At 44.9% G+C, this 27,962-nt stretch overlaps 1 protein-coding gene across 1 annotated transcript; it reads left to right on the plus strand.

Annotated features, from left to right (window-relative positions):
* Positions 1–660: 660 nt before the first annotated feature.
* On the plus strand, positions 661–26,740 carry TF (transferrin). The gene is made up of 17 exons (XM_083443270.1): positions 661–910; positions 3,424–3,593; positions 4,283–4,394; positions 5,384–5,578; positions 6,673–6,808; positions 9,415–9,470; positions 10,382–10,554; positions 13,817–13,994; positions 14,706–14,857; positions 17,054–17,144; positions 18,123–18,164; positions 19,965–20,129; positions 21,260–21,416; positions 22,443–22,507; positions 23,836–24,020; positions 24,547–24,730; positions 26,498–26,740. Exons 1-17 carry the CDS (start codon positions 868–870, stop codon positions 26,536–26,538), a joined length of 2,145 nt encoding a protein of 714 aa, XP_083299396.1. The 5' UTR covers positions 661–867; the 3' UTR covers positions 26,539–26,740.
* Positions 26,741–27,962: the final 1,222 nt, after the last annotated feature.

The following is a 27,962-nucleotide window of genomic DNA, read 5'->3' on the forward strand; positions in this document are numbered from 1 at the left end:
TGTCTTTTGGGTTGCCTTGGGCAAGATAAAACAATTAACAAATGTAATTAATAATAATAATAATCCTAAAGTAGCAAATTACCTAAACCTGAACTAGGTGATGAGAAGTATCCAGGCTTCAGTAGTTTGTTCACAGTTCATATCCTCCATTTTGTTATGTACCTCACCTTATTTAGTATAGTGAGAGAAACTGTAAAACAGAACATGAATGAATGGAAATAAAAACAAGCTTGACTAAATAGGGAGTTTCTTTCTCAGATGCTTTCCAAAATTAAATCCTAGAACTACTTTTCATTCTCTATTGGTTATTAAGCAGTTCCTTAAAAGTCCTCCATTTCAAACGGCTTTTAAAATCAGTAGTGGGTATATGATTTAGGTAACAATTTTATTCTGAAAGAAATCAATGGCAAAACACACGTTAATGTCAAAGGAGTAGGATTGTTACACAAATAGCCTAAATTCAGAGCCGCCTCAGACAAGCTGTTCTGTGGTTTGCCTTTGCGACAATGGTGGTGAAGGAACAGGCAAGGTGTTCCTGCCAGTTTCACTGTACTTCGGGTCCAGGAAGAATTAAAATGACATGGGGATTTCCCATGTGAAGCCTCTCAAGCCCTCTTGCTGTTCATATGAATCCCGTGCCAAAGTGACATTCTTCCTGCAAATGGAGGGAGGAGGGAGGAGCAGGAGCTATTGGGAAACAAGGACAGACAAACACAGTTGGGTCACTGCTTCTGCTAACACTGCAGAGTCCACTCTCTCTATAAAAAGGCAAGGCTGCTGAGTCAAAAGCCTCACAGACGCCGTGGGAGCAGTCTGTGATAGACACCTCTGCAACACCTCTCTCAAAGCCTCCAGGAAGAAGGCAACATGAAGCTTGCTCTCCAAGCTGCGCTCTTCACTGGGCTTCTGGGTAAGTGGATGCAGGCTTGCAGAAAGGGACAAGTCAAAGGCACTTCAAGGCTGCAAGCTGGAATTAGAGCCTGTGCTCAGACAATGGCAATCCTTTAAAAATCATGCCGCTTTAATTTCTGCCATTCCTTGCCTTTTAAGAAATAGGGTTGCAAGCCTTTCAAATATTTTCCTTATGGAAAACAGCAAAGTCCTAGTTTGGGATGGCAGAAAGCCTCACTGGTTTGCAGCAGTTCCTGCCTTTTGTTGAGGTCTCAGCCCAAGAGCCCTGCTGAGCTGAATGCTTCTGCTATCTTCTGTCATGCCCTCTCACCATAGATTGAAAGTGCATGGCTTCCCCCAAAGAGTCCTGGGAATTGGCGTTTGTTAAGGGTGCTGGGGATTATAGCTGTGTGAAAGGCAGGGCTTTTTTCAGCTGGAACTCATCAGAACTCAGTTCTGGCACCTCTCAGGTAGGCACCACTATCATTATAAGGAAACAAGGTAAGTTCATGGTGAGTTATGGCACCTCTTTTTCTATGAAAAATAGCACTGATTAAAGGTAAACTACATTCCCCACGATCTTGGGTGAGGGGGAAGCCATGGAATTTCAATGTATAGTGTGTACACAGTGAACCGTCAACCAGAATATCTTTCTTAGAGACTGAAACAGTGCTTAACTATAAATATATAGTTATGTAAGCTTGTGTTAGGTACAGTGAACAGCAAGATAGGGTTTAAGGAATAATATTTGAGGTATGCAACTCTACCTTCTGGAAAGGGCACCAGTACCATTATTAATCCCACAATGGTGATGTGCTTTGACCAGGATAGGGAGGCAGAATTGTATAGTCCTCTGTGAAATGGTTCAGAAACCCACATTTGCAAAGTGTATGTAGGATAAAGGGCATTTGTTGGGGAGGTTTGGGGAGGACGGTATGGTGGTTAAATCCTCTTGTGCTTCTCCCTTCCCCCACTGTATTTCTTCCCAACTGTTTTCCAGCTGCAGAAAGATAGATGTAGAAACAGCTTGAGGGAGATGTGGTCAGGGAAAGGGTTTAACACCCTCCTCCTGGCAGCTGATTCCCTCCTGCAAATCTCCCCAAACATGGGAGCCCCATGTTTGCATGTAATCCATGGTTTCGTAACCACACCATTGCATCTAAAGCACATCCAACACACATCTTCACCACAAAGAATCCTGGGAGCTGCGGTTTCTTATTCACAAAGCTGCAATACCCAGCACCCTTAAGAGACCACTGCTCCCAGAATTCTTTCCCAGGATTCTCGGGGATTGAACATGGGGTGCCTTGTGTGCAGAGCAAGTGTCCTACCACTGAGCTATTGCCCTTCTTCTAATTAGGGCTAGACTCAAATCAACTGGAATTAAGCTACAATGAATAGGGCTGTGTTAATTGCATGAGTGCAATTAATGCGTCTGGTGTTGGGAGGAAGCGATGGATGAATGGATGTGTTCTTTACCCATTCACCTCCCATTATGTGCTCCCAATGAACCTCTCTCCCTAGCACATTACTTTCAGTACATAAGGGAATCTTCCCCTGGTGTTTAATATGTGTCCAGGTTTTGGTGGTAGCAGGATTTTATTCCTGAAGCACGAACATGTCTTGGGATGGCTGCGTGCGAAACCACCTTACTAGAAAAGTTAACCAACAAACTTAAATTAGCACAGGGTCAAGCAAAGGAGGATGCCTTCACCCCGTGTGGTTCCCTTTTATCACATACGCAGCTTATAGCTGCTTGAACATGTGTGGCTGAGAGTGTGAAAGCAATCTCTCCAGACTCTTTTGATAAAGAATGTGATAGCTCTGGCTTGACTTGTGACAGCACAGCTGGCATTCATCACAGGCTGAATAAAAATCTCAGCTACCATGGACTGAAATAATTCATTGCCCTTAAGTACTGCAACATCAGACTACGCGAAAAGTGTTGCATTCCTCTAAACAGCTGAGTCTTTGTCTTGGGGCCAGTATGCGACTGCTCAGTGTGATGCAGTGCAAGACCTGGATTGAGGCTCTTGTGTGTAGGTCAAGCAACAGAGTTCTGATGGACAGAATCTGTAGAGATGCACTGAAAAGCATGCAGCTTTGAGAAAATCTCATTTACATGGACAATAAGGAAACAACAATTCAAGGATGTGTACCTTATGTAGGCATCTTGGAGCAGTTCCAGATCTTCAGGATTCTGCCTTGATAGTCAAGGTTAGCTTAATACAGCCTTCCACAACGTGGTCCCTAACAGATGATATGAGCTACAGCTCCCATCATCCCCGACCAGTGGCCATGTTGGCTGGGCCTGATGAATGCTGCAGTGTAAAACATCTGGTTGGGGAAGATTGGACTAACACAAAACTGGTGAGCAAATCTTCCTACCCTGATCCTAGTATTAGACAATTGCACAGATGGGGGGGGGGGAAATCCCATACATCTGGGGAGGTGGACTTCAGACAAAGCAGCGTTATCATCGTTCATGGCCCATGATATCACAACACTTCCCCTCCTTCATTTTCTTCACAGCATTGTGTTTTGCAACGTCCGGGGTAAGATGGTGTACAACATCAACGGCTGAGCAGAACAAGTGTCAAAGACTGCAGGAATGCTTAAGTACCTCCCAGCAACCTTCATCTTTCCCACAATTCAGCTGTGTGAAGAAGAGCAGTCCCCATGACTGCATCAGTGCCATTGCGGTAAGTGATTAGTTGAAGCTGGACCCAAACACTGGGGGACTTCCCTGAATTCGGTGTGCAAGGCAAACCAAACTTTTGCTGGTGGGTCTGTCAACTCTGCAGAAAATGGTTTGTTTCAAAGATCCTAGTGCCCTGGTTAGGGTCAGAAGCAGGAGCTAGGAGCGGCCCACGAGGCAGAACTGGGTTGACTAGGGACAGACGTTGGAAAGTTCTGACTGATCACAGAAGTGGCTGGCAGAATTCCTGGGGTCATGAAACCTGGGAGGAATCAATGGTAAAACAGTCTTTGCTTGTATACTGCCTTTTCAGACTCCAGTATGGGTTATTTGCCAGAAAAAGCTTTTAGTGGTTAAAACAGTAATCACCCAATCACTTTATTATGGGGCCATAGATCCAAACAGGTTAAAACAAAGTATTGTCCTGGCGGCAACCTAAAGCAAAATCCCAGGCAACTAGAACACTAAAGGAAGTCCCTTCTTGATCCCATGGGCTAAATTATCAGTTTAAGATCACTCTATACCTCCTTTCTGACTCTGGCACTATGAAAAAAGAGAAGAGAGCTCAGTTAATTTTGGGGTTCATCCGTCACTGAGCGGTACAATAATCTTTCTAGCTCCTTTCATTCCTGTCACTTCTCCTTCCCAATTGTGTTTTCTTCTTCCCATTTGTCTACTCTTATGTGTTTTCAGGCCTCCGAGGCAGATGCTGTCAGCCTGGATGGTGGTCTCATTTATGATGCAGGCTTGGCCCCGAATAACTTGAAGCCGGTTGTATCTGAAGTTTATGGCACAAGTACAGGAGGTAAATTTCAACAGGGCTGATTTTGAGAATTCTGTTGTGCTCTGTTTTGTGGCAAGGCCCAAGCTAGGATCAGTGTTCAGGTGTTGCTGCAATATGCTGCTTTGCTTAAAGCCCAGCCTGCTTAAAGCCCACTGCCAGAGGAGTGGAGAAGCCCCAGATCTTCCTGGGCCTACTGCAATGGAGTCCTCTGAGTTAGAGGTTAGAGACCCATCAGGTTCATCTGAGACTGCTTCTGGAGCAGGCCTTACATGCCCATGGAGTGTAGGCCTGGAGCCAGTGGCTTCAAGTTACAAGAAAGGAGAATCTGACTAAACACCAGGAAGATCTTTCTGACAGTAAGAGCTGTTCAACAGTGGAACTGACTCCCTTGGTTTTTGGTGGACTCTCCCAGATCTTGTTCCATCACTCTAACCACTACACCACACTGACTCTCTAGTGCTAGGAGTGGAAGAATCTGTCAGTTTGGGTTTCTTCCAGTTTCTTAAATTCAGCTCTTCCATTATTAAATTCAGCTCTCCAGATTTCTGCATCAGATTAGATTTTTTTAAAGTCCTCATGAAAGTTCATCAAGCTTCTTGAGTGCATTTCTCCTAACATACAGATTTTTGTATGCAGTTTTGCTGAATTTGCAAGCCATATCCTGTAATAATATACTCTAGTGAGCTGTTCTTAAACTTAGTAGACAAGAGTCATTAGGAGAAGGTCTCCAGACTAGGGAAGAAGTAGTAAAGTTCTTCAGGAAGAACCTTCCTGACAGTAAGAGCTGTTCAACAGTGGAACGGACACCCTTGGGAGGGTTGTGGACTCTCCTTCTTTGGAGGTTTGTCAGCAGAGGTTGGATGGTCACCTGTCATGGATGCTTTTGTTGCGATTCCTGCATTGCTCTACAATTCCAACTCTACAATTCTATTATTCTTCAAACTCTACAATTCTATTATTCTTCATTGCCGCACAGGTCACAATATGCCCTCTCTCTTTCTCCCTGCCAGGAGAATCTGTTACCAGTTACTACGCTGTGGCCGTTGTGAAGAAAAATACCATTCAGGCACTTGGTGATCTCCGAGGGAAGAAATCTTGCCACACTGGCTTGGGCAGATCTGCAGGCTGGGTTATGCCAGTGGGGCGGTTGTTGAATCTTGGTCTTATAGAATGGGCTGGAGCAGAAACAGAACCTATAGAAAAAGGTAAGAAGCAGAGTGATGAAAGCCACAAGATTGATGGGGATGGAGCGAGAATGGGCAGGAAGGTTCACCTGACCTTTGTTGAATAGATTACTTTCCAGCCACACAGAAGTCAGAGATTTCTTTCCATCCTCCATTCAGAGAAACAAGAGGTGTTATCATAGTTCAGAGACACATTCTAGCCAAGGAAAAGCACTCACAGGGTGCAGAGCAGGGCTGGTCATGGTGGTGGCGGCTTGAGGAGTGTCCTGATAGAGAGGGCCGCATTCAGCAACCAGGCCTCAGGTTCCCCATCCCTGGTGTACACCCTCTGGGAATTTTGGCATTCTGCCCTTTACTAAAGTCGAATGGTGACTCAGCACATGTTTTACATATAGCCACTCTTCATAGGTACCAGGTATAAAATCCAGGGTTAACGCAACACATTTTATTTACCCAAGTGTTTGCAGAGCATGATCTGAGAAGTGTGTCCTGGTATCCTGAGTATGTGTGTGCTTGTGTGAATTTGTGTGTGTGTGCGTGCATAAGAGAGGATGGAGGAGGCCAACTCCTGTTTTGTTTAGGCCACACCCACCTTTTGTTTTGGCAAATGGCCCCCAGAAGGCAAGCTGAGACTGAATGTGGTCCTTGGGCTGAAAGAGGTTTCCCCAGCCCTACCTTGCCGATATAACATTGCAGAAGCTTATGGGATGTCTATCACAAGTTGTATGCCTCTGCAGTTGCTGAAACAGCATATGGTCTGAGATTTGTTTTCTGGGAAATCACAGAACAGGGTTGGAGAACCTTAGCCCTCCAGATGTGGCTGAACTACAACTTCCCTCAGCCCAAGCAAGCATGGTCAATGGTCAGGGATGATGGGAGTTTAGCAGCATCTGGAAGGCCCAAGGTTCATCACCCTTGTCACAGAGACTCCTTGGACTTTGTGTTCCACCTGCTTTCTACCAAGAGGCGAGTGCTGTCCTTGACAATAATTGGCATTCTAAGGCCATGACTGAGACGTTTGTGTGGCTGACCCATCCCTGATACAAACTAATAGGTGAATGCTATTTAGAAGAAGGGACCTGCCAATGCTTTGCCTGTGTGGTCTTCTTTTACAGCTGTAGCCAAGTTTTTCTCAGCCTCCTGTGTCCCAGGTTGCAAAAATGAGCCAAATCTGTGCCGCCTTTGTGCTGGAAAAGGTGATGAAAAATGCAGCCGGAACGACCCCTACGCTGGATATTCAGGGGCTTTCCAGTAAGTAATATACATTTTCCATTTGGTTTCTTTTTGTGTGTGTGTGTGGGGGGTGTCATAGCCCTAGGAAATTCAGGTGCTTTATAACCAAAATAGGAAAAAGAGGGGTTTGTTCTGAAATGCCGAACACAATTTTTGAACCTAACACTGGAAACATGCAACCTGAGAGCCTTTCTGGACAATCAAAGGACTGATGGTACATTCCCCATTTCCTTGAACAACAAGAGATAATAAGAGCATCACTACCTTCTTTTGGCAGAGAAGGGGTGTTTTTGTAATATTTGGTTTATTTAGAAACATACAAGTATAGCTAGACATGCTTCTATTGTGCAGTGGATTCTCTACCCTGCATTAGATGAGAGGCTGCCTATACACAGGTGATGCCTTCAGCTTCTTGGAAACTCTCAGTTTTAAATGGTAGTTAGCAATTATGCCAGGGCTGCTGTTTCTTCTTCTTCTTCTTCTTCTTCTTCTTCTTCTTCTTCTTCTTCTTCTTCTTCTTCTTCTTCTTCTTCTTCTTCTTCTTCTTTCTTGCTAGGCCCATGGAGGAGGGAGTGTGCTTCAGGACTGAAGTACATGGGGATTTGAATTTTAACACTTTCTCCCCTAGCCATGATCTTGACAAAAATCAAAACCTCGTCAACATGTCTTTTAGGGTTAAAAACAAAACTTTAGCCAGATGTACACTCCAGTGCAGGAGAGGTGGAACAAAGGAATAAAAACAATCCACTCTCCTAACAGTGAAAAACAAACCAGAATGTTTCCGAAACAGCTAGACATAGCTGCGGGTGGGCTAGCTTAGCTGCCATTTTCCACATAAGTAAAGACATTTTTTAATAATGAAGGAAAACAAAGTTTCACATAATGGTGCAAACATGGACAGGAAATTATATCCAACAGATGTCAGTAACATTTTCAGAACATGTGACATTTATACTTTACTGCCATCACAATAGCAACATTGCTCTTCTGTGTGTGGATGCATCTGCAAATCATTGCAGAAGTACAGAAAGAGATGGAGATTATTTATTTTTGCATAATAAATGCACAAACAACTGAGTGTGTGGAAGTCTCCCAGTAGTTTCTGTGGCACACAAGTATGTGGCAAGCATTAAAATATCCTCAAAGTCTTGTATATTCTGGTTACTGTGGGTAGCAAGAAACTGGTTAAATATCTCTACATGGCAATGTAAAGTTCTACCATCAGGTTGTGGAAAAATGAATTTTTATTGTCAATTTCCAGTGAGGTAGCCATTTCAATCAGCTGCGGAAAACATGATAAAAAAACTTGTGGCACCCTAAGAACTGCAGACTCATTGTGACATAAGCTTTTGATGACTACAATTCCAGATCATAAAGCCCACAAAAGCTTAAATCATAATACATTTGTTAGTCTTTAAAGTACTACCTGACTCTTTGTTGTTTATATTATGAGTTTTTGCTATGATTTCTGTTTTGGAACACTCAACTTGCAATGTCTGATTTCCTCTCTATTCCCTCACGATAAGTCTTTCCTTTCCAGAAGAAAGTTTTTCTGGAACTATCAAAGTCTCACCTTACCTATTCTTCCACACTCTTACTACTCATTTGCACTTCAAGACCCCCAATCCACCCCTAGGAGAATAAAGACAAGGACACAGAATTTAGGTTAATGGGCAAAATTTAGGCCACAACTTTATTGGTTACAGAATGTGAGCGGTATTGGCATAGGCATTGGCATCAACAGACTATCTGACTCCTGCCCGCCTTGCAGGAAGTCTGGAAGGGTAAACCACCAGTAGGGGGAGCCCTGCCAATGAGGATCGACTCGAGCCCCCCCCCCCAGGTTCCTGCTGGGGTCGTGGCATGGCCCTAGCCCCTCCACAGGCTTCGGACAAGATCCACACCACCAGATTCCTTTAATAGAATACCCTTATGCATGGAGGGGCAGGTGATGGCTGCACCTCTCCTCCTCCCCACATTGCTATTCCACCAAATTGCTCCCCACATTGCTATGCCTAACCACCAAACCTTACAAAGTTGTGATGATTGCTACGAGGTAGGCGAAAACCAAGTGGCTGGTGCCAATCTGTCAAGTGGAAAAAGTCCTACCAGGCCCCTCAACGACGACCAACCGAAGTCCATAGCAAGGCCAGCGACCCTACCTAAAAGAGGGTGGGAGGGCAAGAGATCCGTGGTGTGAGGCTGAAAGAGGAGCTTCCAGAGTTTAAATTAGCACCGGCCACACCCCCACAGTACCCTGATTGGCTGCCTGGCAAATGGCGTGGCCGGGTCACCCTCAGTGTGACGCAGAACACTACCCCGCGCTACACTGAGGCGGGTGGTGGCCCAAGCGCAACCCGGTCCCACTCAGAAGCGGAACCGATTTCCTGTGCTTGGTCATTCCTGAGACCACCCATGTTTTATCTGTGTATTATGATTTTTAAGTTCTTTAGTTATGGACTGTATGACTTCTGTGTTCTGCTGGCGCTGAAGAAAATAAAGAATAGTAGTTTGTATGCTCAGGATCTGTAATTCCTTTCTGGTTCTTTGAACACGCAGAAGGTTGGTGTAAGGACCCAAAAATTCAGTTGTTCTAATATTTCTTCCTCTGCTTGTTCTTCTAGATGTCTGAAAGATGGAGCTGGAGATGTGGCCTTTGTGAAAGACGCAACTGTACTAGGTAAGGACAGTTGTTAGACTCCAGCTCCCATCAGGCCCCTGCCATCACTGCCTGAAGGTCAGGGATGCTGGGGACTGTGGTCCACAAAACCTGGAAGGCACCACACTACTGCCCCAAAGTTCCTAGTAGAGCTCAACCCTCTGTGCAGACAGAATTCACATCTTTGAGTCAGTTTGTGTTGAGTTCCATGGACTGAGTTGGTTTTATGAAGGCTGACAATATGTGCAGAAACCTGTATGGTTCAGCTTTTTCCACAGTGTAGCAAGTGCCAAAAAATACACAACTTCATTTGTGAAAAGGTCATGCTGTTCCAGCACCTGGGTGACTTCATTTATTATATCCTAAGATCAAACACCCTATATAGTACAGTAACCACTTGAGCATTCCTTGGAAGGAACATTGAAAGATCTGCCTTATGCTTAGCCAAACTACTGTTTCAGTGTTGTCTACACTGACTGCCGGTAGCTGTCCAGAGTTTCAGGAAGGATTCTGCCCCAGCCTTACCCAGAAATACTGGAGATTGAACCTGAAACCTTTTGCCTGCAAAACATGTACTCCACCGTTGAACTACAATGCTTTCCTGCAGGAAATTGTAACCACTGTAAACCTGGATGGACTCTCAGTATATACAGGTGGAATCAGTATCATGTAATTGTGGAGTTTCACCTTCATTGTTTTTCATTATTAGACATCACAAAACTCTTAATCTCAGATTTGTGGGTTCAAGCCTCACGTTGAGCAAAAGATTCCTGCATTGCAGGGGGTTGGATTTGATGGCCCTTGTGGTCCCTTCCATCTCTACCATGCTATGAGTCTATGGGCTTCTCATTTCTCAGCTTTGGTATTCTAGCATTTCAGGGTGGAACCTATCTTACATACCTGGCTTTAAATCTTGCTATCATTTTTCATAGCCCTCAGTCCGGAAGAAAGGAACCAGTATGAGCTGCTCTGTGATGATGGCAGTAAGAAGCCTATTGAAAAGTATAAGGAGTGTTCTCTGGCTAGAGTCCCTGCTCATGCTGTGGTAGCACGGAGTACCGACAGTCGGGCAGATGAGATCTGGACGGTCCTCTCCAAAGCAATGGTATGTATGTATGTATGTATGTATGTGTGTATGTATTTCATAAATTGTTTTCAATGACGTATCCCAAAGCAATTTACAATATAGTGGCCGCTTAAAAACAGCAACACACAGTTAAAACAACTGCACATAAGATTTGTAATACCTATGGGGGACTTCCAAGCATGCAAGTTTGTAAATTAAGTAACACACACATATAGAGTGATATTGAATGCTACTCCTACTCTCTATAGACCCACTGAAATGAATGGACAGGACTAACTTTAGTTCATTAATTGCAGTGGGTTGGACTTAGTTGACTACAACCCATAATAATGGAAACATACACAAACAAGCCTGCTTTAGGACTTATGAAATGTTGAGGTCCCAGAAATCCAAAGTATATAGAGCAACTTGTCCCTGGCCCAGCTGCTTCAGGTCATGGTGGTTGTGCTCCTGGAGACACCTAGTTTGGTTGTCCTAGGGGACTTTAACATCCATGCTGACATGACCTTACAAGGGGCCACTCAGGACTTTGTGGAAAGCATGGCCTCCATGGGGCTGTCCCTGAATAAGTTTGGCCCAACTCATAGTCATGGACATGCCTTAGAGCTGATGTTTACCTCGATGGATGTGGGTGATCTGACAATAAAAGCGAAACAAAAGAAGTGCCATGGTCGGATCACTTCCTGGTGCAACTGGACTTTTCTGCGACCCTTCCCCTCTGCAGGCAGGTAGGATCTATTCGGATGGTCTGCCCCCACCACTTAATGTATCCAAATGGTTTTCAGAGAGTGGTAGGGAATATTTTATCCCATGTTGATGGCCTTTCAGCTGATCCCCTGGTGGCCCGCTGGAATGCGGAGTTAACCAGGGCTATCGACTGTCTGGCTCTGAAGCGCCCTCTCTGATTGCATGGAGACTGGACAGCCCCGTAGTTTCCCCTGGAGCTGAGGGTGATAAAACAATCACTGAGAAGCTAGAGTGCAGGTGGCGGAAAACACATTCTGAATCAGACCAGACATAGTTTGGAGCTCAATGTCGAGCCTACCAAGTGGCAATAGCGTCAGCGAAGAGGACTTTCTTTACTGCCTCTGTTGCATCTGCAGAAAACAGCAGTATGAGACTCTTTCAGGTGGTTCACAATTTAACAGAACCACCTGCACCATCGGGGCCTGGTAAGGATGCCAAAATGAAGTTTTTTTGCAGATAAAGTCGCTCAGATTCGGAAAGAGGTAGACTCTAATGTGGGAGCAGGGCTGAGGCGGGAAAGTGCTAGAGTCCTGTCTAGTCAAGTTGCATGGGATCAATTCCAATCTGTTACCTGCGAGGATGTGGACAGGCTGCTTGGATGAGTGAAACCCACCACCTGTCCCCTTGATCCTTGCCCATCCTGGCTAATAAAAGCGAGCCGGGAAGGGCTGGGTGATGGGCTCTGTGGGGTGGTGAATGCTTCCCTCTGTGAGGGAGCTTTCCCAGACCCGCTGAAGGAGGCGGTTATTAAACCGCTTCTTAAAAGAACATCTTTGGATCTGGCCAATATGGCCAACTATCACCCAGTCTCAAATTTTCAATTCTTGGGCAAGGTGATTGAGCAGGTGGTTGCTGAACAACTCTAGACACGTCTGGAGGATGCGGACCATTTGAATCCCTTCCAGTCGGGATTCAGGCCTCACCATGGAACTGAAACTGCCTTGGTCGCGCTGGTTGATGATCTCCAACGGGCTAGGGCCAAAGATGAAAGCTGTTTCCTAGTTCTGCTGGATCTCTCAGCGGCCTTTGATACCATCAACTATGACATCCTTCTGGACTGTCTAGAGGAGCTGGTAGCTAGGGGCACTGTTATACAGTGGTTCTGCTGCTTCCTCCTGGGTCATGTCCAGAAAGTGGTGTTGGGGGATGTGTGTTCAGACCGTCACTTGTGGGGTGCCTCAGGATTCCGTCCTCTCCTCCATGTTTTTTAACATCTATATGAAGCCGCTGGGAGAGATCATCAGGCGGTTTGGGCTGGGTGTTCATCAGTATTCGGATACCCAGCTCTACCTGTCTATCAAATCAGAACCAGTGAAGGAGGTGAAGGTCTTGTGTGAGTGCCTGGAGGCGGTTGGAGGATGGATGGCGGCTAACAGATTGAGGTTGAATCCTGACAAGACAGAAGTACTGTTTTGGGGGGACAGGGGGCAACCAGGTGTGGAGGACACCCTCCTCCTGAACGGGGTAACTGTGCTCCTGAAAGACCAGGTGTGCAGCCTGGGAGTCATTTTGGACTCACAGCTGTCCATGGAGGTGCAGGTCAATTCTGTGTCCAAGGCAGCTGTTTACCAGCTCCATCTGGTATGCAGGCTGAGACCCTACCTGCCCGCAGACTGTCTTGCCAGAGTGGTGCGTGCTCTAGTTATCTCCCGCTCGGATTACTGCAATGCCCTCCATGGGGCTACCTTTGAATATGACCCGGAAACTACAACTAATCCAGAATGCGGCAGCTAGACTGGTGACTGGGAGTGGCTGCCGAGACCATATAACACCAGTCCTTATAGACCTACGTTGGCTCCCAGTATGTTTCCAAGCACAATTCAAAGTGTTGGTGCTGACCTTTAAAGCCCTAAATGGCCTTGGCCCAATATACCTGAAGGAGCTTCTCCATCCCCATCATTCAGCCTGGACACCGAGATCCAGCGCTGAGGGCCTTCTGGTGGTTCCTTCACTGCGAGAAGTGAGGTTACAAAGAACCGGGCCTTCTTGGTAGTGGCGCCCACCCTGTGGAATGCCCTCCCATCAGATGTAAAGGAAATAACTATCTGACTTTTAGAAGACATCTGAAGGCAGCCCTTTTTAGGGAAGTTTTTTAATGTTTGAAGTTTTGTTCTGCTTTTAGGCCTCTGTTGGGAGCCACCCAGAGTGGCTGGGGTAAAAATATGGGGTGGGGTAAAAATAAAACAACAACAACAACAACAACAACAACAACAACAACAACAACAACAACAACATTACAGTTCTGCATTTCTTCGTTGTTTCTTCATTAGACCCCCAAAAAGGAAGTGGAAGTCAGCTAGACTATACAAGTCTAGCAGTTAAGTTGAGGGCAGGTGAACCAATGGAATGTTGAAGGTGTCCACTGGAAAATAAAAGGGATGGAGAGAGATGGAATTGACCTGCTTTTGGCTAGGTTGGCAGTAGTGAAGCATATACCATGAGTTTTCAAAACTCTTCTATGCACTCCATCTGACTTCATGTTTTCTTCTTACCTTTTCTCACTCTTCAATGAATATTTATTATGCTATCTTAGGAGCTGGCTTCCCAGAACCCACAGTCTGGATGCAAACTTTTTGGTTCTCCTGAAGGTCCTACCAAAGACCTTCTATTCAAGGATTCTGCTGTCAATCTTCTTCGTGTACCTGAGTTAATGGATTCTCAACTCTACCTGGGCTCCCAGTACTGTGGTGCTATTCGGGCCATCAGAAAAGGTATGCAGGAGATCAGCTGCCATGGACCATCAGTACACTGGTGGTACCCAACTCTATTTCTCTGTATCATCTGGAACTGGGAATGGCTGAGAAGGCTCCAGACTGGTGTCTGGATGCAGTGGCAGGTTAGATTAGCTTAATAAACTCAGTGGCGTAGCGTGGGTTGTCAGCACCCGGGGCAAGGCAAGTAATTTGCACCCGCTAACCCGTGGATTTGCACCCCCTAACCCGTGGATTTGCGCCCCCTAACCCGTGGATTTGCGCCCCCTAACCCTAACCCCCAGAGGTTGCGCCCGGTGCGGCCAGCCCCCCCTGCACCCCCCCACGCTACGCCACTGAATAAACTGAGTCTGAATCCTGACAAGACAAAGGCTCTGTGGGTGAGTGGTTCTCAGATCTGTTAAGTTGAGACATTGCCTGTCCTGGATGGGATCAAATGCATTTGGGGGGGGGGGTGTTCCTGGATCCAGCTCTGTCACTGGAGGTTCAGGTCCCCACAGTAGGTAGAAGTGGTAAGAGGTATCTCTGCTGGTATTCTCTACACTCCGGCACATGTAACAGCACTGGTGCCAGTTAGGGTTGGACTTTGGGGCAGCTGTCCAGAGCCCCTTGATGAAGTCACCAGCACTTCCCTCTACCAGCACTTAATTTGCAGCAAGATGAGGCATCAGAACTCCTGGTTAATTGAGTTTCTCCTTTCTGATCCTTTAGACAGACCTTCCCCTGATACCGAAGGGAGGATCAGGTGGTGCGCAGTGGGCAAGGCTGAACAAACAAAGTGTGACTCATGGAGTGGAGTGAGCGGAGGCTCCATAGAGTGTGCTGTGGCAGAAACTCCTGATGACTGCATCATCAAGATCTTAGTAAGTGCTTCGAGCGGCACACCCCTTTCCCTTGTACCTTGCCACTGTGAGTCCTCACTTGGGTTTCATTGCTTCCATCCAGTGTGGTTTTGCTTCTGAGGCTGTGTACACATCATGCATTTAAAGCATGTTTCCCCACATGCCCCAAGAATATCGGGAACTGTAGTTTTCTAAAAATTATTTATTAAATTTGTTAGTTGCTTTACAATAATTTGTTAGTTGCTTTACAAGCGACTTACAGCCAAATGAACGGACATACAATAAACCCCACATAGAGACATTAAAGCCAAGAGGAAAGAGAAATGCATTAAAAACATCCCACCCATGTCTAAAAGGCCACAGGCAGTTAAATATAAATGAGATAGATAAGAAAAATCTCTCATAAATTAAAATATCTTCATATGAAGCAGGAAGTCCCACCCATTTGTTCTATAGCAGGGGTTGGCAAGGTTTACCTCACCTGGGCCAGTTCACTCCAGCGTGTGGGTTGGATCGTGTGCATGCGTGAGTGTGCACCCCCACCATTTCCGGCGTCTGTGCAGACACAATTTCCGGCACCACAGAAGTGAGTCCCCATGCTGTGCCAGTTTAGTGCAGTGCACGGGGACTCACTGAGTGGGTGGCTCGGTTTGGGGGCAGCTCGGGAGCTGGGCCGCTTGTGGCCCATGGGCCTTAGGTTGCTGACCCCTGTTCTATAGCACAGGGAAACCTCTTTGGTTATGCTGATCATTGTACTTAACTCACCAGCCAAAGTCATTACCTTAACAAAGGAACCAGTTTGGCAAGATTGCTCTTACACATTCTACCTCGACAGATGAATCGGAAGGGACTCAGGGAATCATGCAGAATGACCCCTGCCCACTCAGAACACTATCTTATCTTTGACCTGTGAATCTCAGGGATATCCAATATAGTAAGCTCTGGGTGTTGTTGGACTACAATTCCCATGATCTCTTCCCATTTGCCATCCTGTCTGGGACTGATGGAGGTTGTAGTCTAGCATCTGGAGGGCATCTTATTGGGTACTGCACTATTCTATTTCCCCACCTCTGCTCCCAAGGAGCTCAAGTGTCATATACCGCCTTCCCCTTCCTAAAGGGCTGTGAGAGTACTTTAAATGTCGGTGTGGACAATACCAACCATGTGCATTCTGTGCTCAGACACATTGAAACATTTGGAGGAAACTAGCTTCTGAGTCTTCCCCATTCTTTCTAGTCAGAGCTCACTAACCTGTGAGCAAGGCTGCAGCCAAAGAAGTTTTATATAGTGTTAATTTCACAATGTGTATTTATGTTCCAGCTTCCAGGCTCAGTGCCTGGAAGGCTGAGAGATTAATGTCAAGCTGCAAAATTTGAATTCGAATTACAAGATTTTAAACATGCTTCCTATTATGCAACATGGAGGTTGAATTTTAGAAAGGTCAGCCAATCTGGTGATCTCTAGATGTTTTAGACTATAGCTACCAGTATCTCCAGCCAGCATAGCTGGTAGTCCAAAATATATGGAAAGTATCAGGTTGAGGAAGGCTTTCATGGCACATGCATAACTACATCCAGGGCTACTGTTTCATGGCTTAAGCCTTTTACAGGCTTAACCATTTGACTGGGAAAGTGTAAGCATAACAAAAAGAAGAGGATTTTCTCTAATACTGGTTATGTCCAGATTGTTACATTTGTAGATGGATCTCTTACACATTTGAGTAGATACCCGTACAGTCATACCTTGGTTTTCAAACGCTTTGGGAGTCGAATGTTTTGGCTCCCGAACAATCGAAAACTGGCAGTGATCGTTCCAGATTTCGAACATTCTTTGGAACCTGAATGTCGGATGTGAATTCTGCAGCTTCTGATTGGCTGCAGGAACTAACTGCAGCCAATCAGAAGCTGCGCCTTAGTTTCCGAATGTTTTGAAAGTTAAACGGACTTCCGGAATGGATTCTGTTCGACTTCTGAGGTACCACTGTAAGTGCTCTTTGCGCAATAAAAGCACACCTTCATAATCCCTCTCCAAAGAAAGCAGGTACATTGCAATAAATAGCAATGACTGAATAATGCCCCTGAGGAACAAATTTGCTTCAAACCCAATGCATGTTTTCCGATGCCCCCTTTCATGCATGGATGATGTTGTCTTGGCTATATAAAACATTTCACATGTGGAGAATGTGTTTGCTATTAGCATATCTGATGTTCTTTGCAGAAAGATGAGGCTGATGCCATAAGCTTGGACGGAGGGTTTGTCTACACTGCCGGGATGTGCGGTTTGGTGCCAGTGATGGCTGAAGTTTACTGTAAGTATGGAAAATGACAGTTTGACTCAATACAGCCCACACTATCACAAGCACACATCTGGAAATAACTTCTGATACACCTTCATTGCAGTTCTGCAAGGGGCCCAATGGGGATTTTGACCCACAGGCTCAAGGTTTTATACCAATTTTGCATTGTGTTTATTATACCTACCTATGGGCAAGCATAGGGACATGGGTGGCGCTGTGGGTTAAACTACAGAGCCTAGGGCTTGCCAATCAGAAGGTCGGCGGTTTGAATCCCCACGACGGGGTGAGCTCCCATTGCTTGGTCCCTGCTCCTGCCAACCTAGCAGTTCGAAAGCATGTCAAAGTGCAAGTAGATAAATAGGTACTGCTCCAGCGGGAAGGTAAACGGCGTTTACGTGCGCTGCTCTGGTTCGCCTGAAGCAGCTCAGTCATGCTGGCCACATGACCTGGAAGCTGTACGCCGGCTCCCTCGGCCAATAAAGTGAGATGAGCGCTGCAACCCCAGAGTTGGTCACGACTGGACCTAATGGTCAGGGGTCCCTTTACCTTTATGGGGAATATTGTCACTTCAGATGAGAGCACATCACTGTGAAGGTGTGCCAAGCAATGCTCTGCATGTGATTCACTTTTATTATAAGTTCTCAGGAAGCATCTGGTGTTTGTCCCTCAGGTCTGTGACCACAAATGGCTTTACTCCCATTGCTGTTATGGCATTGCAAAAACTGGGTGGGTTTGGGGCGGTATTCAATTAGCGTGTCCCATCAGGATTTCTGTTTGCACAACAGAACTCCCCCTCATTTTCTTCCCCCCACTCACCACCAGACATGCACCCTGCATCCTCCTCAGATTTGCCCCAAAGGTTTAAAGGGGGGAGGACAGGGGGAAGCAGAAATCCTTGTGCTGGCAGAATGACTTCATTAGTGCTGCTTTGGATACAACTCTTTGTCTTGGAATATTGTGTCCAGAACCTCTTTCTCATTCTCTTTGTAGCTGACCCTGCCGCATGTGCCCATCCAGAAACAGAGGCAACAGGTGGGTAACTCTGGGACATACAGCCATGGAGAGTAAACCTAGGATTTAAAGCTTTTGTTCATTTGTTAAATCTATATCTTACCCTTCCTCTCAAAAGAACCCAGGGCAGAAAACATGTGATTCAAAAAACAACAACCCAACACCTAAAAACATGGATAAAACTTTCTGTGCAATGTTTGTTTGAGAGAGAGAGACAGAGGGAGAGGGTCTAATATTATACTTCCATTTCAAGCTGTATTTATATAAATATAATTATATATTCATTCATATTTGTTAAAAAGTGGGTAGACATAGCAGACAACACAGCGATTTCTCCAAAGCAGCTCTTTATTTGTAAGCTGGAACAGAACTGAACATGTAAAGCTGTATGGTGAATAGGGTCAATTAATATGCTTATGTGCCTTACTGAAACCAATAAGGGTATTGCTGTATGTAATGGAACCCCTATGATTGTAACTAATGCCTTATCTCAGTGGGGAGGGGTGTTATGTATTGAAGTTCTCACCCTGGCCACCAAGAGTATTTATATAAATGTATTTGCCAGCTTTAAAACTCTTTCAAATCCATGAAGGGTGTAGGTAGAGACAGTGCCGATTGGAAGGTCGGCGGTTTGAATCTGTGCAATGGAGTGAGCTCCTGTTGCTGTGTCCCAGCTTCTGCCAACCTAGCAGTTTGCAAGCATACCAGTACAAGTAGATAAATAGGTACTGCTGTGGCCAGAAGGTTAATGGTGTTTCTGTGCACTCTGGCACTCATCACAGTGTTGTGCCAGAAGCGGTTTAGTCATGCTGGCCACATGACCCGGAAAGCTCTCTTGGCTTGAAGTGAGATGAGCGCCGCACCCCATAGTTACCATTGACTGGACCAGGTCCAGGGGTCCTTTACCTTTACCTTTTTTTTACCTTATGTAGAGACAGCTCAAGCAGTGTCAAGGATGAGGGTCCTGCCCCCTGATGGTCAGATAGCTCAGAAGGGGAGGGGGAGCCAACAGAGGCAGGTGCCACCTCGCCTCCTGAGAAGCCAGCCAAACCAGGCCCACCCCTACCCCTGTCTCTTGGGAAAGAGTTTCCCCTGGTGGCTGAGCGGACCTGGCCAGGCTGGTGGTAGAGGGACAGTCAGAAGGTTGGACCACATTGTTGCTGAAGACACATTGCTATCAATGCAGGCATGAGCAGAGCAGAGCCATTCTCTGCTCAGTCTTCTCACTTGGGACAGGAACCTCATTAGTGATGGAGCACACTCTGCTCCTTCATAAGTAGAGCAGGAGGGGTGCGTCAATTGTGTTGGGACAACGTTTTAGCTCCTTTTTTTATTACATTTATAACCCACCTCTCTCCCAAGGAGCTCAAAACTCAGGACGTAACAGTGAGCTTACACAATTCTCCTTCTTGTCATTTAATCACGTCTGGTCATGCATCCTGGACTCTGCCAGTGTACCCATTGAGCCTTGTAACCTGAACCCTGAGTGAAGCAGCGATGCAGCTGATTTATTTAATAAAACTTTCAGGATTTCCTGAGCCGAGAGTCTGGGTTTTTCATCTGAAAGTGGGAGCCAGGACAGAGAACCCAGTTTTCAAACTGATCTATGAGCAAAGCATCCTTTTGACTTATGCCTATTTTCCAAATAAGGACACAACAATAGAGAGGTAGTCAAAACCCTACCCACTCATTCATTCAGCATGTGAGAGAATTACAAGCTTTCATGGGCCAACTTGGCTCCCTCCCTCCATTAATTAGGGTCTCATTTGATTTGAGGTCTTATTTGAGATTTTTCTCCCCCTTTTCCTTTCCTGTCTCCAGTAAAGGGCTACACTGCTGTTGCTGTTGTCAAGAAAACTGATACTGGAATCAACTGGAAGACATTGAGAGGAAAGAAATCCTGCCATACTGGTGTTGATAGGACTGCTGGCTATAACATCCCCATGGGCTTGCTTTACCAGGAGAACATTGGAAACTTCAATATTAGTGAGTGACCTCATGTTCACTTATTTAACTGCTTTGCACATGACTCCCCTTCGGAGCCAAATGTGGTTAAGTGGTATACAACCTGTTTAAATATGTAAACAAGCCACCTCACCCTATACATTATGTGTCAGAAACCTGGTGCCTCCTTTCCAAAGCCTGGGAAGCTTCTGCCCGGCTTCAGGAGGGAGGTGCGATGCTCACATGTGTGACATCACCCCCACCCCATAACCTTTGCAAGCTCACACTTCTGGCCCTAACTGTTCCCCTACGAAAAAATTCACTGCATGCCACTGTTTGGCGCTGCTGTTGTCCTTTTAAAAGGGCAGGGCTTTACATGGCAGAACACCCCAACCAGCAAGGTTGGAGGAGCTGGGAAGGACTAGGAGATAGACACTTCCACTCGCTCCAACCTCACTATTTCCTGCAGCACAGTTAGCCAGTGCTTTGCATTGTTCTGCCCAGCCCAGCACTTTCCTGCCTATTTTGTTTAAGTTGCAGTAAAATACAGCACTGTAAGCGCAACACTGCTATAATGCTATTTAATGAAAAATGTTTCCCAACATTTACCACGTTGCTGAAATGTGCGGGTGTGCACCTTGTGATATCTGGCCAGGATGGAGTGCTGAGAATCTGCCATTCCAGTCGCCTGCTTAAGAATGGCTGAGTACAAATGTATGGCACTGCCTTTTGGAGAATACCCTTGGATTGGCTGGCAATGTTTCGTTAGTCTATGGTGGTAATCCAGATGGCTGATAAACCATCACATGGGGGGGGGGGGGGATATGTTGGATCATGACGGTCATTTCTAGAGCTGACTCATTGAAATCATGGTTGACTTAGGTCCTACCTTGATTTCAGTCAATCTACTCTAAATGACTACATTTGGATGCAACCAAAATATTTTTGGGATGGGTGGGATACTTTCAAAATAAGATAGCTAGCCTGCCAGCCAACAAGACTGAAATTTTAAGAAGATGGTGGGGGGAATCCGCTTCCCTCTATTCTATTGGGCATTCCAAATAGCAATCCTTTTTTGTGTGCAAATATTTCACTGCAAATATGATATGTGGCCATCTTACAAGAACAGATACAGAAGAATTCCAAGTGACTATTCCATGTTCTCCTGTCAGGTACATTCTTCAGTGAAGGCTGTGCTCCAGGATCACCACCTAGCAGTCCACTCTGCAAGCTGTGCAAGGGCACTGGCACTGGAGGGGCACTCGCTGACAAACACAAGTGCAAAGCTAACAGCAACGAGATATACTACGGCTACAGTGGTGCTTTCCGGTAGGTAACTTGGATATTAAAAACAAATTCTTATTCAGGAGATGATAGAGGAATGTACCCATGAGATTTTCAAAGAGAAATCTTAAACAACTGCAGCAACGAGCCATTCAGTATTTTGTCTCTATTAGTCCATCAGATGCCGCCTCAGGCCCAGTTTCCTCCTCCTGTTACTTATTATTATTATTATTATTATTATTATTATTATTATTATTAGTGCTTCCCCCCCCTATAAAAATGTTTAGGGGGACTCTCATTTAGACTCAAGAAAATCACCATTTTATAGTTCAAATCAGGGAAAATAAATACAGTAAATGGACAAAAGTACAAAGATTCACAAAATGTTTAGGGGTATGCGTCCCCCTGTGTCCACCCAGAAAAAAAGCACTGCTTATTATTGCTGTTGTTGTTTTTAAAGAACATTTTCATGAATTCCCAGGATTCAAAATCCTATGCAGGATATAAGCCTTGTTAGTATTAATTTTAAAATTGGCAGGGCAAAGTTCTGCTTAGGATCCCCCCCTTTATCTCAGGTATGTGGAGCCTAGAAGCAATCACTTTGTGGGTACTGAATTGCAAACAACAAGCTCACATATTCCATGTCAAAACCTGGATATTGAAAGCAAGTTTCAAACTAAGATGTTTTGACTTCTGTCTCAAATGAAATCACTGCTCCACCTAGTGGGTGGAACAAATAAGCACAAATAACATTTCTCCCACTTCAAGTAAAACATATTAATCTGTACTTTTAACATGGCTATTAAATATACATCCAGGTAAATAGCAAAAAAAATCTGGTTGCCAGCACATTGCTGTGATTTCAACATTACACTGAATTGGCCACAACTCTTTTCAGTTCACAGCATCTCATCAAATTATCATCTGTGATTAATTGCGCCTTTCACTTGTCACTGCAAATTCTGAATCCATTTGAACATAACTGGAAATATTCAAATTCATTTCAGCAGTCTGGTTTGAAGGAATTGACAAATGCCACACCAACATTTTTCTTTTAATTGTATTTTCTAGGTGTTTGATTGAGGCAGGAGATGTAGCCTTTGTTAAACACACCACAGTCCAGGAGAACACAGAAGGTATGTGGAAGGTTCATGCCAGGTCTAAGCAGGATGCACAAGGAGCCCTACTCCTGTGGATTAACCTAACACAAATTTCACAAAGTGGCCACAGGTTTTATAGAGAAATGGTTGTCTATTTCCCCCATCACTACATGCCCATAAACGTCCCCTGCTCACAAGAGGGGTCCAAGCAGAATAGCATCTAAACAGCAAGTCAATTAGCAAGTCCATTGAAAAGAAGGGTAAATTCTGCATGAGTTACACTGAGGATGGCTAACTGCTGGCTCATGGAAATGTGAAATCTGAAGCAATTTAATTTGGCCCCTGATGGCTAAACTGTGTTCAAATTGAAAGGAACAAAGTCCTCATTTGGATGTTAAATTTATATGTAATATTATGCTGAGCCAAAGTTCACTATGATTGTGAATCCTTACTGCTAGATGGAAACATCTTTTTTTTTATCAGATTGCCAACCACTTCCAGAGTGGTAATGCCAGTGGTGGGTAATGCCAGACCTAACAGAAGGCAAAGCCAAAGTGTACAGTAGGTTATGTTCTAGCCAGGCAAAAGCACTTGATGGTGCAGAGAAGGGTATGGCCTGTAAATAGTCCCAAGGGCTAGACAGAGGTTGTTGGGAGAGGCGCATTTGGTCTTTGGACTGGAAGTTCCATACCCATACCCTCCCTATTCAGTCATTGTCCTCCACCCAAGCACTCCACAAAAGAGAGAGTGTGGCTGTTCTTGTTGGCTCAGCCCCTGACAACTCATGGTCTGCCACCTTTGCATGATTGACAGCTGTGAATTTACATGATTGCCTGCAGAGGGAAGCTTTGCACATACTGTTGTATTATGTGGTGGCTCGCATGAGACTGGGGACCCTGCACGATCAGAGCTCCCAGTTACAAGGAATCCTGCATATTGCAACAGCCAAGGGCAATGACAGCTGTTGGATGCTCTCCTCCTCCTACTCCTTCTTTTTACAAAATTTCTTTGCATACAATAAACTAAACTCTGCTTTTACAAGCTGTAAAGAAAAGGAGGGAAAGGAGCAAGTAAACTCAGTTGCTTTCACTTGTCACAATTCTCATGGAAGTTACATAAAAATATATCCCCTTAGGCTGCGCCACTGCTAAACCATTCCTCTTAAAGAAGCAAGTTCCAATACTACATGCAGATACCAAAATATATAAAGCCTTCTTCCCCTGTGTAGCCGTTTGCATCCACCTGTAGGTGTTGGTGGGGTATGTAACATCTGGGACAGGGTCACCTGGTGAGTGCTCACTTGACAGATCCCTGAATAGAACAATAAAAGCTTTATAATCTTTAACATTCTTTTTTCCTCCCAGGAGAAAACAAACCTGCTTGGGTGGGGAGCAAAACGGCTACCGATTTTGAACTTCTGAGACCTAATGGCGATCGCTGTCCAGTTGGAGACTATGTAAGATGTGGTCTGGCCACAGTTCCTACTCATGGAGTAGTTGCAGCACCTGGGAAAGCAGAGGCTGTCCGTCGTGTGTTACTTGACCAACAGGTGATATATTTTTTTTAAAAGGGGACTTCCCAGATCACAATTCACAATAAATCTAGAATCATAGAATCATAGCATCATAGAGTTGGAAGAGACCACAAGGGCCATCAAGTCCAACCCCCTGCCAAGCAGGAAACACCATCAGAGCACTTCTGACATATGGTTGTCAAGCCTCTGCTTAAAGACCTCCAAAGAAGAAGACTCCACCACACTCCTTGGCAGCAAATTCCACTGTCGAACAGCTCTTACTGTTGGCTTGTGATAGCTTTTGAAAATAGTATGTAAATAAATCACACCACTTCTGCATAGGTAGCCACAGTTGGACAAAATCCTTTGTACAAATGACACCCAAAAGCAATCAAGGAACAGTTTAATCATTAAGGAGCGCTCAGTAGGAAGAGAACAACTGTGAAACGTTTGATGCACCATTTGGATGGCATGTGATCACCACAACCTTTTACCAAAAAGTGGGTGACCAAAACTTTAACACGACAGCTAACTGAATCCTGCTTTTCTTCCTTAATTACAGGCTCTTTTTGGAAACAGTGGATCAAGAAATGGGGATTTCCAAATGTTCCAATCTGAAACCAAAGATAGCTTGTTCAAAGATGGCACTCAGTGCTTAGTTAGCACAAAAGAAAAGACCGTCGCTGCTTATCTTGGCGAGCAATATCTGACTGCTGTTCGTGGATTCAAGAAATTCTCACCTTCAGGTATCAATTATACACTGGGATGAATGACACCAGTCAGCTTCAGGCAAAAACTGGATTTCAGTTGTAGTCTAGACAGTACTCTCTTATAGTCGAAGAGGAAGCATTATATTTTTCCTCATCAAGGCTTTCCAGATGTTGTTGGAATACAAATCCCATCAGTTCCACCAACATGATCAATGGTCAGGGATGCTGGGAGCTATGGTCCAGCAACATCTGAGGGACCACAGGTTTCACGCCTCTGTTCTGCATCTTTTTTTTTAAAGCAGCCTTCCCTGATTTGGTGCCCTCTAGAAGGTTTGGACTATAGCTCCTATCATTTCTGACCATCAGTCATGCCGGCTGGGACACTTGAGAGCTGCAGTCCAAACCATCTGGATGATACCAGGTTGGGGGAGTCTAGTTTAAAGGGCATTTTAAGTGAGTGGCAAAAAGTAAATATCAGTAAGAACCAATGCTACATGACCTTTTCAAAAGGCAGTTTCATAAACTATAAGTTGTTGTCCCTCCCCCCCCCACACTTTTGGCTTGTGCACTTTTGTTGTGAATTTTTAAACATGTGTGCTCCACTATATTCTATAACAATTTTGCAAAGCAGATTTACTATAAGAGGTGATGAGTTACAATGTTTGGATCATTCTCAAAACTATTTAGATATCTCCACCCTTTTTTTTAAAAAAAAAAATGTTAGGTGACTAAGATCTAAAAATAAAGCAGTCTGGATTTTCCTGATAGGATCATCTATAAACTATATCGTATATAGAAAGTGAATTGAATGGTTAGCAAAGTTGTGGCAAAGGAGGAATTGAGTATTGGCTAAAATGGAGAACGTTTGTACAGGTATGTGTGTGTGCGCGCACACACACACACACATATGTGCTGAAAAGGCCTTTCAGAGCATGACATACATCTGGGGGACCATGGGTTTCTAGTCCCTGCTACAGAGAAACACCATTAAGAGCTCTGGACATGCTGTTTTCCTCACTGAGCCAATGCAACTCACCTTTTTCAAGTTCAGAGATGATTAGTGCATTCTTTCATCTTGTTGAGTTTTCAAAAGAATAAGAAAGCTATTTGAGGTAGGGATTTGTAGGAATTGAATTTGTTGCTGCTAATGTGCTACACAGAAACCGCAGGCCTAAGCTACATTGACTACTGTCAAGCCACAAAATGGTGATGTCATTTTTTCAGTCCTATAGAAGTTATGCAATCATCCTATTCCCAATGTTCTGGATAGGAAAACTGAATGAAATATAATGTTATTAGCTAGCTACACTGTTCATGCTCCCTCTCCTTCATTAGTCTGCACAAAACAGACCTTTGAGAGAGTCCATACCCATATTCAAGATGTGATATTACCCAAGGCTTTAGCTCCTAAGTCTTAGAGCCAGTGTGGTGTAGTGGTTAAGGGCGGTAGATTTGTAATCTGGGGAACTGGGTTTGCGGCTCCGCTCCTCCACATGCAGCTGCTGGGTGACCTTGGGCTAGTCACGCTTCTCTGAAGTCTCTCAGCCCCACTCACCTCACAGAGTGTTTGTCGTGGGGGAGGAAGGGAAAGGAGAATGTTAGCCGCTTTGAGACTCCTTCGGGTAGTGATAAAGCGGGATATCAAATCCAAACTCTTCTACTCTTCTTCTTAGACAAATTTCCATGAGAGTAAAATGGTTTCTAGGGCATTACGAAACATTGGCAGAGTTTGTCTGTTTTGGTGTGCTGATCTTAAACTTTCCTTTTTATTTCTCTTCTCTTCTTTCTGTTTTTATGTTACAGAACTCCTTAAGGTCTGCAACTTCCACCATCATGATGTCTAATGTGATGAAAAGCAGCTCCTTGTAATGAATGAGTAGCATTGGAAGCACCATTCTTTCTTGCCTTAACTTGGGGATCTGTCCAACTGTTTCTTTTCTCCTTAACATCACAACAAAGTGTGTTCAAGCTTCTCTTTGTATGGCTTTTTAACTCCTTGGTGTCACTAGTGCAAATAAATAAATAAAAGTAACTCTCACAAGCTAATTCATCCTGTTGGCTATGATTACTGATTCCTTTAGGGCAGGGGTAGGGAACCTACAGGCTGCTGGTCACAATGTCCATTATTCAAATCTACCAGCTCCGGTGGCTCCGGCTGAAGCATATTGGAGGGCCACATATTCTCCACCCCTAAGAACATAAGAAGACCCACTGTAATAAATATATTTTTCCTCTTATATTCCATCAGGGAATTGCTGTTGTTGATTCGCTTTTAATTGGTTTGGGAGTTGCTCCACTTTGGTTTTGACTCAGGCCATTCAAGATTCAGCACTACACCAGCATACAGGAATAGGTTTGTTTCTAGTTCACATGGAACAATTTATAGGTGGTTTATATTACAACGCTGATTTGCAAAGTTGGAAGAAGCAAAGCAAAGAGTTCCTATTTGTCTTGTCTCTCAGAGTTACCTACCTCAACCCTGGGCCTGTTAATTCCTGCAAGAAAACAGTTCATGTACTCGAGCAATGCTTTGGGAGATGGGCTCTACAAAGCCAAGAGGGTGCTGCTTGTGTGTGGAGTTTGTGCATCCAAAATAGAGCCCACACAGTACAGCAACTCCACTTGTTTACAAATCACCTACTGCCAAGCAACACACCTATACAGGTTACCAAGCCAAGGCAGATCATCCTTACAGAAGCTCCAACTGTGTCACAAGCACTAAGCAAGAACTAAAAGCATGTGGCTCAAGGAAGTGAGTCAACCTGCATAACAAACCAAGACATGTAAAGGCAGCACATTATCAGAGCTGGGCTATCTAAAGAAGGATATTGGGGGGGGGGGGGAGGCTTGTAGGAATATAGGAAACTGCCTTATCGCAGTATGACCATTTAATCTGGCTCAGTATTGTCTGGTCTGACTGGAAGTGGCTCTCCAGGGTTTCAGCCCCCACCTCTTAGGGCTCATCCATACTTCTGCCCTCTCTCTCGCCAATTTCATTCCCTTTTTGCCATGGGTGTAAGGAAGGACTTTTTTGGGTGGGGGCAGGCTTGGTTGGGGCGGGGGTCAGAACCTCATATTTGTAATGATTTACAGGGGGAGGCAACTGCAACCCCTTCACCCCCACTTGGCTATGTCCATGCTTTTTGCTGGCTTTACATCTGCCCAGTAGGGATAAGTAGGTCCCGTTGTCTAGCCCCCCAAAGCTCATGCTTACAATAACGCCGATGGTGCTTAATCAGGGCTGGATTTAGGTTTGATAAGACCCTAA

Source organism: Podarcis tiliguerta (genome assembly GCF_965153285.1).
Source record: "Podarcis tiliguerta genome assembly, chromosome: 5".
Classification (NCBI taxonomy): domain Eukaryota; kingdom Metazoa; phylum Chordata; class Lepidosauria; order Squamata; family Lacertidae; genus Podarcis; species Podarcis tiliguerta.

Coding starts and splice junctions, on each gene's coding strand:
- TF (XM_083443270.1), top strand. CDS start 868: ATGAAGCTTGCTCTCCAAGCTGCGCTCTTCACTGGGCTTCTGG. Junction 911..3,423: donor GCTCTTCACTGGGCTTCTGG/GTAAGTGGATGC, acceptor TTTTCTTCACAG/CATTGTGTTTTGCAACGTCC. Junction 17,145..18,122: donor AGTGATGGCTGAAGTTTACT/GTAAGTATGGAA, acceptor TTCTCTTTGTAG/CTGACCCTGCCGCATGTGCC.